Source organism: Taudactylus pleione, unplaced genomic scaffold, assembly GCF_031769625.1.
Source record: "Taudactylus pleione unplaced genomic scaffold, aTauple2 ptg000004l, whole genome shotgun sequence".
Lineage (NCBI taxonomy): Eukaryota > Metazoa > Chordata > Amphibia > Anura > Myobatrachidae > Taudactylus > Taudactylus pleione.
In genome coordinates, this window is record NW_028284407.1 from 4,202,524 (window position 1) to 4,218,388 (window position 15,865).

Sequence of the window (15,865 nt, forward strand, 5' to 3'; positions counted from 1 at the left end):
CATTAAATTTGCTCCTACAGTGGCACCAATCATCATCATTTTTGATAATCCATGTTATGAAACCACTACTTATTAGGAATAATCGGCTATTGTATATTGCAGTTTTTTAGCCTTTTTAATTGGCTAATACAAATGTCCATCATGTAATACACCCTGCCGATTTTCTAGCCCTCTGATTGGGTAGTATGTATGTCCATCATAGATTGATCCAATGCAATGGACAGAAGGATTCACGATGGTGATAGGCCATAGGGTTCAGCATTCATTCAAAGAGATGTTGTGATTGGCTACTAATGGGTTTAAGAGGAGAGACCCATTGCCAATGGATACAGGGTTGGAACTGTGAGCAAGCCTACCAGTGGCGAAACGCGCGTCAGATTGACAATTCCGGGTCACGTGATGCGCACACGTGACTCCGGTTCTCCAGCCACACACAGCGGCATGCACTAGTATTATTTCCAGCATCACTAACTATCAACCAGGACAGCACGCTGATCAGGTAAGTGGCGCATACCCCCTGCACTGCCTAGCGCATCAGGGCAGACGGCCACCTAACCAGACAGCTCACTGATTTATTCTACAGACACTCGCTGCATCACCTCTACACCTCATTATTGTTTTCTATTTTGCAGTATTATAGTTCATTATGTTAGAGGAACCAGCGATTTATCTGTTCCTATACCCTCATGTTATACCAACAATTTGTGAAGCTTATCACATGTATATTCACTAATGAGGTTCATCCTGGCTCTTTTCAGTGCTGATTATATGTTAAATCCCTTGTAATCTCTATAAGTGAGATGCATTATATATGTTATTGACATGTATTCAATTTTGTCCAATCATCTCACTGAAGGAATGTTCATTTGACAACATTTTGTCTGGTTTAATTTTCAGTGCATGCAGGCATATCACTATATGTATGATTACTTCTTATGTCTAATAAGGATTTATCCCATTAGGAGATAAATACTAGTATTAACAGTGATTGTTTTATCGTTGCATGCCCTAACTGTGTATTTATTATAATTATCATCATACTGTGGCTATAGGCAAATACGATCAATTATTAAGATTATCTCGCCTGGCTTCTTATAATCCAAAGTGGAGGACAGATCTCCTTGGATTTATTTATATATGTATTGTGTGTTCCCTTGTTTGTCAATGTACATTCAGAAGATTATTCTGTTGGAACGTAGATTTTAGTAACATATTTATTTTTTCTTGATGGAGTATGTTTGTGGCCATAGGCATAGACACGCATTCACATTATTATAGTATTCAATTATCTGGCCTTTTAAATCCTTAGTGGAGGTATATATCTCCTTGGATTTATCTATATACGTCTAGGAGTTAAATGGTATGGTATCCTTAATTGTGGCCTAAGGCGCATTCTGTATCTATACTATTTTTTACCACCTTACCTAGCTTTATTTATAATCCATGGTGGAGAGTGTATCTCCTTTGATTGATGTATATGTGTATTGTATGTTTTTGTATTTGTTTAATCACTCTAAGTTGCTCAATTCTTATAATTGTATTCAATAAAAGTAAATTTTTAACGGCCAAATCTCTATACCTAGTGTGCCCCCACCAAGAGTCCTTTTTTCTTTATCTTCTGGCTTATAAAGTCATTAAAGTACTTAGAGGAAGATTTTAGAGTTTTCTGACTTTATTTGCTAGTTTTAGTAAGCCACTTATTCTGTGGTACTAAACTATTTTTGCATCTAGCCCCGTCCCACACATTCTGAATCGTATGCAGAACGGAATAGACAAGCATCCTGCTCTCGCTACCATTACAGATAAGGTGTCTGCACTCCGTGCTTCTCTGGACACCAGTTTGGCATCTGATCAATCTACTGAATTCTTAATTTCCTTGTAAGCTCCAGAGCTATATAGACCTTGTATTAAGCCTTCAGCGGCACCTTAGCACCTCAATCCTGTTAGACGCTCTAGCGTCTGGTTCCATAAAACTTCAGGTTTGGTTTCTGGGAGCCATCATGTTTACCCATAGAGTGGGAGGAATACATGCTCCATGGTGTAAGGAGAACAAAGTGGAGATACAAGAGCAACCCTACGTTTCTCCCTAGTGTCTGCCATGCACAATGAGCAGGAGATCAGAATTCCATTCCATCCAGGAACATTTATGTGCATCTGAAGGACGCCACCAAGAACTTGCTCCACCCAGACACACTCTAGCAAGATGGAATAAGGACGTCATTGTGTAGATTTACAAGGGGACTAAACATGAGGTGGCAAATTTAAAAGAGGGTGGAGGATACCTCCAGGGCACAGACGATTTATGCAAGCCAGCAGGGTGGTCATCTTTCCGTGTCTTTACCAGACATTATCGGAGGTGACAGATTCTGCTGATGCTCAGTTTGGAAGGAGAATCGTTCAAACAGTTCTTCAGTAAGTCTTTTGTTGCACTTCATTTGCACCTCCTGTTGATTATGCTCATTCCACCCTCTAATTGTACATACTCTTTGGGTACATCCCAAAATGTTACGGCTGCCATGGACTTGAAACTGAAATAGTCAAATCAATTTAATTTAATTTAAACACTTCATGGCAGTTGCATATTCCTCCCACCCATGTTGTGGTTTATACCTTGTAGGACACTTGGGGGGGAGGGCAGGGGTACGGGGGGAGAGAGGATTCTCAAGGTCCCAAAAGGGAAGGAGGAATCCTTATATATAGCTTCCAGAGGGGATTCTTTATCCTGTCTCTACTCAGCTGACAAAGTCGTTAGCTCACATCTTATGGTTGTGTGTCTCCTGCTTCCCCTCCTTACCCAATACCTTCAATAACATGACCTAAACATACGTGGAGACAGAGTACTGCCCACTTCTTAGGATTCTGATGTTAGGGATTGGGCAAGCCAGGAAGGATGAGCAAGCAGCACTGTAACATAGAGGGGTCACTGTATCACTGGTCAGTAGGAATATTTAGATTTATGTAAGTCAGCTTGCTCAGTACCATAAGGTCTAGTAATGTAGGTCATTAGCAATATATGGTATAACAATTCTTAAACTTATTGGGACGAAAGAACATTACTCCAAAATTACTAAAAGTTCCCAGATACACATGGTTGACATACATTAAAAAAATAAATTGTTGTATACCAGAATTATGTATTCTGAATTCCAAGTATTATTATTTTTTCTTTACAAGTGCTATGAATTAAAATGAAAAACACTCACCAGGAGATGGAAAACCTGGTCGGTTACTAAATTTAGGCTACATTCCCTTATCGGTTTCAGGTTTTGTAGTTCTGGTAAACTCATCAATGGGGAAATGAAAGAAATGCTCCATAAACCTTTTCAGTGCCTTCTAAGTGTATCTATAAGACGCAATGGCCCCAAGATTTACCTTACTGTGCCATTGTCCCAGTATTGGTCTAATCATATTGGGCACTGAAAAAGTTACACAGTCGCACACATTGGCTGCTTCACACGTAGGCCATAAGGTGCAAGCATTTTCCTCCATTTACTAGATATAGACATGCGGTTACACAAAACACTACAGCACACCACACATGACACACACTAAGGAACTCACCTCATTAGAAGAGAAGGTGATAGTGTGTGAGCGCCCCGATAGGGAGGGCTCTGCCACTAACCCTGACAGATCAGAGTAGGGGCTGTAACTGTATGAATCATCTATGACAACTCTACTCTGAAAACAAGTAGAAATAAGATTGTATTATCCATGCCCCTTACAAGGAGAACATCCATAACATTTGTGCACTTCTATCTGCAGCGTGCACATGTCCAGGCACCGTGAAGGTGCGATGGCAGAATAGGGATTACTGCCTTACTACAGATCTACAAATAGGCCGTAGGTCAAAGGAGGTTTATATGCAGTAGAGTGCACCAAAGTCCTAACGTGTTACAGTCTGCCATGTAAAATCTCATAGGACTCAATAAAACCAAAGCACTTGCCTGTACGTCTGCTTATAGGGGTCATTTCTATTAGGTGCGAATTGCAAGTTGCTATTTTCACTTCGAATTCGCATAGCGAATTAATTTTGCAATCCAATTAGCAACTCGCACTGAATCAGTCAGACTGAATTCACAACTTTCCACTCGCACCTCCCTGAGGGCGAGAGTTGGAAAGGAAAATCTTTATCTTAAGGTTAAAAATGTCGGGACACTGTGCTGAACCCCTTGGATACCCCCCCCCCCCCTAATGACCAATCAGGCATTTGGAAGTTTCCAATTAGCTTAATTAGTCCAATAATTACATGTCATTTTTTTGGGTAAAAAAAAAAAAAATTGTCCACAAAATACCCCCAAATCAACTGTTTCGTTAGTTTAGGCACTTCAAATTTAATTACAATAATTTTTTAGTTGAAAAAATGTTTTTATCATTTTGTTTACATTTTTCAAGGTGCCCTTAAAGTACCCCATAATCACCCTTTTTCCTACTTTTTTGGGGGGGGGGGATTTTTAGGGAAGTATTAAATTCGTTTCACACCCGCGATACTTTTTCGCCAACATCGCGTGATTTGCATGCGGAAAAGTTTTGGGCGCGCCCCCGCTATTTGCCGTATTCAATTAGAAAGAACGTAAAAAAAAAGCACCAGGCAAACCTGAAACAGGCGAAAAGTCGTGTAAAAAATGGGGAACTCAGCCTGACACCCCCCAAAAGATGCACTAACATTGAGGATCACTATAGATGTCCCCGATTAGCCCTAATGAAGGTATTTGGGGTACTTCAGTTGAGTCAATTGTTGCCAATTAGCGCATTAACACAAGTGGTGAAGAATAGCATTAAGGAGTATTTTTTGGAGAAAATAACTACTCCCAGCAAATTTGGGGTACTTGAAAATGGGGGCTAGCATATTTTTAAGTTGCTAAAGTGAAGTTCTAAATTATATACAAAAACCACCTGCCACAAGCACCTGCAATCATAAAAACACCTGCCCCATACTTGGGGTCCCCCCAGAAGTCTAGTTTTTAAGTTTGTCCCCCAACTTTGTACTTTTTGCACACAAAATGAAAGTACTTTTTTGGGGTGTTCTAATGTTTTTTTGACAGTTTATCTTTGCGGGACTGTCCCCAGGGTGCAGGGGGTTTCCTGAAGTTTTCACTCCTAAACCGCAATTCTGCACTTTTTTCCACCTGGTTTTCATAGGCAAAACTATTCCGCAGATTACATTGCATTGACATATCGCGTACGCGACAAGTCTTTGGAATTGAAGACGGCGGAAACTTTCCACCTGGTGAAATGATGTCAGCCACGATGCTTTTCCGCGGTTTTGGACTTTTCTCGTTTAATTGAATACGCCCCTTACTTTAATTCGTTTGAGATTAAACGAAAAAAAACAAGAAATATGGTAAGAACTTACCTTTGTTATCTCTGTTTCTACGAAGTCCATAGGGTCCACAGGGTTGACCTTGGGGTATAGGTTGGGAACCAAATCCGGGCACCACGCAGTTAAAGCTTTTAGCTCCCAGGATGCACTTGGGTCCACTCTCCCTATAACCCCGCCCCCCCCAGCCAGAGGCACCTCAGTTTGTAAGTAGCCAAAGGCCGGAGGAGGAGAGAAAAAGAGAGAAAACTGTAACACTCTAGAACCATACTCACAGAAAAGGAGACGGGAAACCGGTGACCAGTAACACAGCCCATATGAAGCCAGGTGCGTCAGGGCGGGCGCCCTGTGGACCCTATGGACTTCGTAGAAACAGAGATAACAAAGGTAAGTTCTTACCATATCTCTTGTTTTCTACTTCAGGGTCCATAGGGGGTCCACAGGGTTGACCTTGGGGATGTCCCAAAGCAGTTCAACCAAGGGTGGGGACGCTCCTGTGCTGAGAGCAGAATCCGTCGCCAAAAAGGAAGCATCCTGAGAGGCAAAGGAAACCAATGCCTAAAACCTTAAAAAGGTGTGGACAGAAGACCACGTGGCCACCTAGTAAGGTAAAACTGCCGAGGCGCCACAGCGAGCCGCCCACAAGGGTTACATGGCCCGAGAAAAAAACAAGCATCAACAACAGAAAGGCCTACCCCTAGGTAAGCCCCTGAGGAAGACATACGAGGCCATCCAGCCAACATTTAGTTATAGGCCGGCCATCCTTTCCTGTGAAAACTAGAAATCGCAGACCACCAATAAGGAGTCCGATTTCCGTAAGGAGCTTGAACGGATCACATAAATCCAAAGAGGCCGGACCACAGTCAATGATGCCACACCAGCCGAGAGGACTGGGGGCTGAATGGCTGTACCATAAGTTCCAGAATAATATGGAACCTAAAAACCACATTAAGAAGAAACACAGGGCGAGAGCAACTCACACCCTGACATGATGCCCTCCAGAAGAGGACGCTCCCAAGACACATGAGAACGCTCCCAAGACAGACACTCTCCTGGTTAATATAAACACCCTGAGAGAAAGAAAGAGCCTAAGCAATAGACCATGTAATGGCTATCACAACCAGCGGTTCCATCGACTGTCCCCGGAGGGAACGAAGAACCACTACTAACTCCCAAGGAGTCCCTAGGGAGGACAAATGGAGGCAGAGGCCAGAAAACACACCAAAGGATGAACTGGATACCAGAGTGGAGCAATTCCATATCTTAACCATACCGACAGTGTAGAGATCCGCACTGTCAGGAAGGCCAGGCCGAGGGTGAAACCCAAGCCAGCCGGCAGGAATGCCAGAATATCTGGAAATCCTGGACACCGGAGGATCATATCGACAGGTACGATACCGTAAGAATTATGTATGCCACAGTCTGTGGCAGATCCCAGCAAAGTCTGGCCTGTCTGCTCTAAACATCTCAAGGAAGACAGAGCCAGGGAAGCCCTAGGACCACAGCAGGGGCGCAGTCATAGACAAACGATCCAGGTCCAGGGAAAAACAAGGACCCTGAGACAACAGGTCCAGATAGTGAAGCAGTAGGAACGGAGCATCGATGAGAAGACTCCGAAAATCCTAGTACCAGTGACGTCTGGGATGAACTGGAGCCCCCAGAAGGAAAGCCCCTCCGTCTCGAATTAAACTTCCGAAGACCTCGAGGAAGAAGGGAGACCGGAGGACACAGGTACACAAAGTGGAAGGACCACTTCACTGACAGAGTCACTGAAGGTAGCTTCAGTACTCCTAGAGCTGGACTGTAACACCGGTAGTGTGTGATAGAGTCAGAAGGCGATGAGGACCAATCACCTCAGGGAGGCCCCCTCTGCTCACCAGGAGTTGAAACCTCTCTTGGAGAAGAGACTAGTCCCCGGGATGCACGTCGTGACGGCTGAGGAAGCCCGCTTCCCAATGGAGAGCTCCCGGAATGAACACTGCAGAGTTGGCCAGGAGAAGACCCTTGGACTATGTGAGAATGTATGACATTCCTGTCATTGCCACCGAACTACCAGTGTTGCCTAGATGGAAGCCACTGTTGTGACACTGTTGGACTGAACCTATGCAGGTTTACCGTGACATAAGGGTTAGGCCAGAGTGAAGGCCCAAGACAGCCGAAAGTTCCAACAAGTGGCAGGGCGGAAGCGACAGACGTCCAGCTACCCCGAAATGAATGCGGACCAGACACTGTCTGCAGCAAAGAATACCCTAGACGAGATGGCCATAGCCACCCGGACAGAGACCGACTCGCCTCCAGAGAGACCATCAACGTCCGAACAGCGATCCGATGGAAAAAACTCGATCCATCTGGAGTCAATTATGGCAAGGCCTGGAATGGAACTGATCACATTCCCCCCTCCCAAAAGGTAGACACTCTGGGAGACCGCGCATCACCAAGAGTAATGACATATGTCGACCGCGTAGACATCCGCACACTCCAAGTTGAAGAGCGGAGAGCTTGTTTTACGCCAGAAAAATTCCCAGATTCCTGAGAATCCAGCAGTGCTCCCAGATGAAGAATACTCTGTGAGGGATGCAGGGAGGACTTTTCTCCGGTGACTAATTATCTGTGCCGAGAAAAAGCCACGGTTATCCTGACCCGGCGGTAAAGGACCTCGGTGATCCTGCTAAAAGCAGGATGATGTCCAGAGAAAGGAGCATTCGGATACACTGAACAGGTGAACTGTCAGAAAATCCGTAAAGCTGGTAAACCCCGGTGGAGTTAAGGACAGTCCCAAAAGGAAGAGCCCGAAACTTGCAAGTTTTGCTGTGGCACAGCAAACCTGAACCCCTGCTGATGAGAGGGCTCTGTATGTACCCGTAGGTACGTATCCTGAATACTCAGATATACCATAAAGTCCCCAGGCTCCAAACGTCGGATGATGGAGCAAGGAGGATTCCACCTGAGTCCAGGCACCCTTGGAATCTGATTCAGGGATTTGAGACAGAGTATAGGCAAATGAAGGACCAGTCAGTCACTGCCCCAGAAAGAAAAAAGAACAACCAGTCCCTCGCTGAGATAGTGAGGCTGGCCGAAATAGCTCTGCTTACCGCAAAGGCTGTATAGCTTTCTGGGTTTGTAAGGCCCTGATTGGAAGAAGGGCCCATGTAACAACGCCTGTGAGGAGGCCGCCTGAGCAATGAGAGGCCGTTGAGAATCAGTATCTCACTCTGGAATCCCCCAGATGTAGACCTGCCCCGTCAGGCTGAAGGCTTATCCTCCGGCGTAGAAGCAGGGCAGTCCAGAAGTCCTGGACAGCTCGGTACTAGATATGGTGGCCCCCGTGGAGGCCAACAGCCTAGGAAAAAACAGGCCTTTAGGCTGACCCTGAGGACAAAAAGACTTAACAGAGTTAGTCCGAATGTAGTGGGAGTAGCTAAAGACGGCATCTCTCCATTAGTGATACTGCCAATGATGCAACAATCTTGTCAAGGCCGGACCAAACAAGATCTTCCCCATGGTAGGAGACTGCACCTCTGCTTTCCCATAACGCAGCCATAGGGTATTGCGGCGGATACAGACGCAGCCGAAACACTGAAAGTTAGAAGACCGGCATCCAATGTAGGTAATCCCACATATGACAATTGCATATTTTATGTGAGCGGCAAAAGACATTTGAATCCCAGACGTGTTGAAGGGGAAAAACGTTACAAATGCATCAGCCCAGCATGCAACAGTATTAACCAACCATGCGATGGCCATGGTAGGACGGGCAACAGACCCTGAAAACGAGTACATTGATTTCAGGTAAAGTTACCACCTACGGATCCGTAAAATCCGTCCAGGCCAGGATGGGAGGCATATTAATGCCTGTAACCCGACGATTAACATACAAATCCACCCCAGAAGGAGTTTTCTATTACTTGTGAGGACCCTCAGGGAATGGGAAACAGGAGGCCTTTGTGACCCCTCATACCTGGCGACAGCCAGACTCCCGCCATGAGATCCACCCGCTGGGCAGAAACGAGGAATGTATGATACAGGTTCAGGATCGACATTCTATATATCCAGAATGAACCCGGCTACCAGCCCCAAAGCAGGAATAATAATACTTGAAATCGGCTCCCCCCATGTGAGGGGGAAAGAGCCGAAGACACCCTCCAGTTCACGGCAGAGCCACTGGGAAGTAACCACAGGGCGTATATCACGCCATTTAGTATTTCGTAGAAAACGACATCCACCAGGGTGGCCATTGCGGTAATCCCTGCAAGGGGAATGACAGACCGATGCGGTACCGGAGGTAATTCATGTACCATGAAAAACCCCGGCAGGGAGCAATAGTCTGTGACACAGGGGTAAAGTGCAAGTAATTGCGAGATACCCCGAGTTGAAAAGGGCAGTATGGTGAAGTAACCACAAGCGAGTTACGACAATGGGGCCCGCCCGGCGATCCTCAAAGGAGAGGATCCTGAGAAATAAAACGCCCAAAGGGGTCGTGCAAGGGGCCTGGCACCAGATGGCGCCGCATACAAAACCTTTCTGAGTCAAATCCACCGCACTAATACCTGCAGCACATGGCTTGCAGGATAGCAATAATGGGTGCAGTATCGTGCGCAATCTCCTGGTCAGATATATTTGACTATCTTGACGGAAATATTAAGCAGCGCCATACCGGTCCTGACTGACGCTAAGATTAGCTGCAGGGACCCATTATCAGCGTATGCAACACACAGTTCCATTTAAAATATGGCAACGTGCAGCACGCAACAGTGAGACACCTGGGAGAGCAGGCAGACGAGCCTGTTCAGAGACACTTGGTGATAATCCTTGATATATGAATGGTTGATGAGAAACTAAAAGTACAGTGAAGGGGACCCCAAAAGAAACTACTACGGACACTGCTAGCGTATCCTATATGTGAGTTAGGTACGCAGTACCACCTTTGTGTTGGGTCCATTATATACTCTAATTAGAAAAACTGTTGTTTCAAAAAGTGGAAGGATAAAGATACCGAGATATTCATAAACTCACAGCTTGTCATGTGAGTTCGGTACGAAAAATAGCCATGATATTTGGGTTCTAAATTATGAATAAGTCGCCATACTTATTGCAATTTATGTGAAAATTGTTTTTCCATTAAGAAGTGTTTTTTTCTGTATGTTTTTTCCACATATGCATCATATGGAATCTCCTGTGTTTGCCTGAAATTGTACATAAAAGGATTGGGGGCGATTAAGAGAATTTCAGACTACCTAAAAGATTAAGTATCGCTCTTGTTTCTTTACACCACTCTTTATTGTATATCCAGCGCCAACTTAGGGCACATTAAGGTTTTTTTTATTATATTTTGTGGGTTTAGTGAGACCCCTATTTTTGTGCCTATAGGGGCGGCAGGTATTGCGCACCTTATACGTGACCTTTTTTCTCTGTTGCATATATTACTTTTGCGCCTACATTAAGATGCTTTCCAAGCCAGCAAGGAGGAACCTGAATAATATACAAAGCCAAATGAAAATTCTGCAAAAAACTTTTTTTATATTTTGTTAACGGATTTCAAATTCTGTCCTCTGAACTAAACTTCTACCAACATAACCTTCCATTTGCAGTACCACCTTTATTTGCACACAGAGAAACATTAAGTGGTAATTTAGAAGTGGAAGGAGTTCTGTAGCAGATGATAATCCTTGCACAATTTAGTACGATACATTAAATGCATCCACGGGCTGGCTTTAAGCTTGCTCTCATTCTCAGACTGGTTCTAGGAATGATGGACTTCAATTATCCACTAAAATAATAAATACGTAAGTCGCAGAAGGAAATGTTCTGCTTTGCAGGATTCCACAATTATTGTTTTTCAGCAACTGACTCTGTCCCGGATTATAAATACACTCTGAGATAATTAACACACACATGCAAACAAACAAGGAGAAGGTACAATTAAATTGTAGTGTGTTACTTAAGTCAGACTGTGAGCGAGGCTCTGCTGCTGTACTTGCCGAGTTTCCAGGAATTTAACCGTATTGCTATAAACTGCATAAAGTAATCATGAATTTACACCATTTCAGGTGTGTAAGTTGCATTAATTTTACACTACATTATAAACTTCTAAAAAGCAATGAGAGCATAGAAATATAATCTTACAATACGAGCGACTGTTAGAAATCAAATAAAAACAATTTCCTTACATATTATGGATATTATAAAAAGTCAAAATTATTGGTTAAATTTGGCTAATGAGAAAGCACCACCTTTTACACTAGAAAAATACAGTTACAGTATTACTACGGCTGTATTCAATTAGCCGCGATAACGATAAGTTTTCTCAGGAGAAAAACGTTTTGGACCCATAGCACAAATTTGACGCTTAACTCATGGATCCTATTGCAAAAATGTCCAGAACGCATTTGCACGATAATTATTGCAGGGATGACAGAGCAAAAGTACAGGTGAAAATGGGAACATTAGCCTGTACCCCCCCCCCCCCCCCCCCAAAAAAAAAAGGTACACTAATATTGGGTAACAGTATAGAAATCTGTTAGTGGCCATAGGTGCTGGGGTTCTTAAATTGTGTCAAATGGCGGTTATATGCATTCTTCTGTAACAGTGAAAAAATATTAGAAAGCTATTTTTCTTTGCCCAAAGTTAATGCTCTGGTTAAATTTGGGTACATAAAAATGGGGGTAGTTTTGAGTCATTTTAGGACACTTAAATTTTTTAAAAAATACACCTGTCACTGCCTCCTGCAATGTTTAAAACACCTACCCCATCCATACAGCCCCCCTCCCCAAAATACCTAACCCATTACACTTTGAACCCATTTTCCTACACATCTTACTTTTTCACCCCAAAAATGACATGTGAGCCCAAATAAGCTAATTAAATAAATCTTTTTGCCTAATTATCCATTAAGGATGGAGTCCCAGGGGTTCTGCACCAAGTCCCAACATTTCCAGCCAAAAATGGGGATTTTGCACAACTTTTCACCTATTCAGAGATGGTGAAAACTAATTCGCCATATGGAAGACTTCGAACCTGCAAAAGCCGCGCCTAATTGGATAGCCCAATAACCATTTTTGGAAAAAAGTTTTCAGAAGTGAAAACTTTCCCCCTGAAAAACGGGTAATCGCAGATAGTTAGATACCCCCCAATATGTAAAGTTTTCACTGCCAAATAATCTGTTTTATGTTTAGCCCATAATTCCAATATCACCTAACACCAGCCTGTCTTAGTCCAGTATAAGCATATAAAAGGCCTGGGCAGAGTGGAGGCAGCTTTAAATAAATGAGGTTTACTTCCTAATATAGTATCAATAATGTGCTGCAACCTATAACTAAACATATCAGCTTTCTACTTCGGCTAAGAACAGATTGGTTGCTTAGGGTTTACCTGTTAGCACTCCAGATACTGTGGAACTACACATCCGGGCATTCCCTGCCGCAGTTTTGCAATAAGTGCATGCTAAAACTGGCAGGGCACGCGCTGGGATGTGTAGTCCCATTGCAGCTGGGGTGCCACAGGTTGCCTTCCTCTGTACTAAGCAAAGATCTTTCTTGAGGTTACAGCGAGTCTTCTCGGCGTTTACCTTGTTCCTGCTTCTCTCCTGCTCCGTAGTGAGGTCGGGGCCGCTGTGTGGGAAGCTCAGGCTGCCACTGGAGGATTCTTTGTGGCTCTCGCCAAACCAAGAGAAAGGCATACAGGTGGGGACTGGGGAGTCGGAGTCCGACAGGGACTGATTGCAGTCTTCATCTAGCAAGTCTCTAGAGCCGCTGGTAACATGGAGAAAGGACAGAGTTAGGAAAGTTCACCACTGAACAGCATCATACAGAGTAAAGCTAGTGAGAAAAAGTTAACATCAGAAGATCGGAAATTATTATATAACCTTTTTATATTATATTATGATTGTTCTTTTTCTTATATTGTACCAGTCAAAAGTTTGGACACCTTCTCATTCAATGGTTTTTGTTGATTTAAATTATTTTCAACATAGTAGATTAATACTGAAGACATCAAAACTATGAAAGAACACATATAGAATTATGTTGTAAACAAAAAAAAGTGTTAAACAAATCAAAATATGTTTTAGATTTTAGATTCCCCAAAGTAGCCCCCTTTCGCTTTGATGACAGCTTTGCACACTCTTGGTATTCTCTCAATCAGCTTCATGTGGTAGTCTCCTGGCATGGTTTTGCATTAACAGGTGTGCCTTGTCAAGAGTCAATCTGTGGAATGACTTGCCTGCTTAAAGTGTTTGAGACCTTCAGTTGTGTTATGCAGAGGTAGCGGTTAGTACACAGTGGACACCACTATTTGACTACTGTTGTAATCCATTCTATGGCACCAACCACTCAATTCAGTAAAGAGAAACGACAGTCCATCATTACTTTAAGACATGAAGGTCACTCAATATGGAAAAACAGGATTTTGGTACTTACCGATAAATCCCTTTCTCCGATTCCACAGGGGACACTGGAGTTCAAGACAGTGGGGTATAGACGGTGGTAGAGTAGAGCCTGGCACTTTAAATAATTTAGAAGTGTGACTGGCTCCTCCCCCTCTATGCCCCATCAGCCCCAGTTTAAGAACTGAGCCCGAGAGGAGACGGAGGACAACAGGAAAACGAGGAGAAGGAGAAGACCACAGAACGGAACAATACCGACTGAAGGAAAACAGAGGAAACCACTGCAGGGAACACATGCAGTCACACAACTATATAAAGACCCACAACAGGCAGGTACGCCGCGCCGGGCGGGCGTCCAGTGTCCCCTGTGGAATCGGAGAAAGGGATTTATCGGTAAGTACCAAAATCCTGTTTTCTCCTTCATCCACTAGGGGACACTGGAGTTCAAGACAGTGGGGACGTCCCAAAGCCAACCTCCCGGGTGGGAAGCGCGGAGAACATGCCGACCCTTCGGCCAACCGAACAGGGACCGCATAGAACCGGAGGTTCAACGGAAGGCAAGAGCTGAGAATCAAGTGTCGTGAGCCAGGAGACAAACAGAACTCCGTGCGGAACAGACACAGAATACCACAACGTACAGTAGTCGAATGGAATAAGCGGCTAGCGAGAAAACACCCTCAGATGAGAAGCATCAGAACACTGTAAACTCAGCTGAAAACAGACCAAGCCATACTGTTGGGAGAAGAGAACTCCTACCCGAATCCATAGGAGAAGGGCAGTAACCCGAGAAGAAACCTCAAGGAAACCGTACCAGAGTCGGAAACAGGAAGCTGCCACATTTTGCAGATAGCAGAATACCAGCACTGCTGGACATAACTCATATAGATAGAAGTATAACGATACCAATCTACAAAAACAGAGAGTCCACAAACTCCTCACAAAGAGTATACAGGGAGGTAAAAGTCAAGGCCGCACAGTCGCCCTGAACCCTTCTGGAAGTCCAAGTACTACAAAGTTGTTAACCAGCGGAAGGATGAGACCATAGAAATCTCCAAAGAGAGGAGATCACCCTGGCCATGAGGTGGCTTCGAGAGGATTGAGATTACAATACCTTTCAGAGGGTCAGACCGCAGTACAACCCATGCTGAGAACAGGAATAAACCAGCAACTGAAACCCTGACGCTAAAGAGAAACAACGGACAACTTCCAACATGATGGAAGTGCATAGGCAGTAGTAACTGCTGGCCTGAACATAGCATGAGAAAAACCAGGAAGATACCAGTCAGGTACCTGTCAGTATGATAAAAATATCAACAGCTACTGAACAGGAAACCCACCAGGCCCCCTGAGTGGAACATAGTGACTGTCACACTTCTATGTAAAGATGTGCAGTAGCCCAGAGATGTGCTTTGGTCCATAACGCCAACAGATTCTAGTAGAATTGGTTCTCAATGTTGTAACTATGCACCCACACTCCAGGAAAATTCTAAAGTGTAGAGCCAACTGATTAAAAGAGCGGATGGCTGCTAGGAGGCAGTAAGGGAGAAGAACTCTATGTATGTCAGTTTACATGAAATAGGAGCCTCTACCGAGGCATTAGTGGGTAAGCTCTCACCTGTGAGCGACCAGAAGCCCTCTGGCCGAAATGTAGAATGTCACTGACCTGTTCTATCGCAAAGCAACCCGCCACATTAGGAATAGAGAGTAGCTTCAGTGGGCTAAGACCAATGGTCTACAGCACATACTTCAGTCTGGAGATGTGCAGTAGAAAATACTGTGGAAACTAGCAAAATGTTAGTGGAGACAAGAAGGTCGTAAAACAGGACTCTATACCTGAGCCTGTTCCATTAGAGACGTGTATCTGTAGATTATACTTATACCCCAAAAACGGTCTGCTAGTTTAAGTATCCTTACACCAATATTTACAATGTGTATTATGCCCACCAATCTAATATAACCCAGGTCTGTCCCTGCCTAAATCGGTAGGTGGCCCTAGGCCTTCAAGATATGAATTGTACCTAAGGGCCCTTTAGACTCATTCTATTGAGATATGCGACAATAATATGGAGTACCGGAATCGATACTGAGAAGGGTACCTGTACTTAGACATAGAACTCGTTAGTTATCCCAAGCAAAGAAGGGAGTGATAACCCCAGTAGGGTTAAACA

The 15,865-nt window shown here is 44.0% G+C and overlaps 1 protein-coding gene across 4 annotated transcripts in view; it reads right to left on the reverse strand.

The window, feature by feature from the left end:
• The window catches only part of LOC148543358 (neurabin-1-like), a 111,956-nt gene that overhangs the window by 13,919 nt on the left and 82,172 nt on the right, over positions 1-15,865 (reverse strand). For 3 of the 4 annotated variants that reach the window (XM_088471454.1, XM_088471599.1, XM_088471367.1), the window contains exons 16-17: positions 12,882-13,065; positions 3,562-3,678 (exon numbers count right to left, since the gene is read on the reverse strand). In XM_088471454.1, the coding sequence (XP_088327580.1) occupies positions 3,562-3,678; positions 12,882-13,065 (301 nt within the window). The remainder of the gene's footprint in view (positions 1-3,561; positions 3,679-12,881; positions 13,066-15,865) is intronic. The other variant, XM_088471536.1, reaches the window with a different exon arrangement.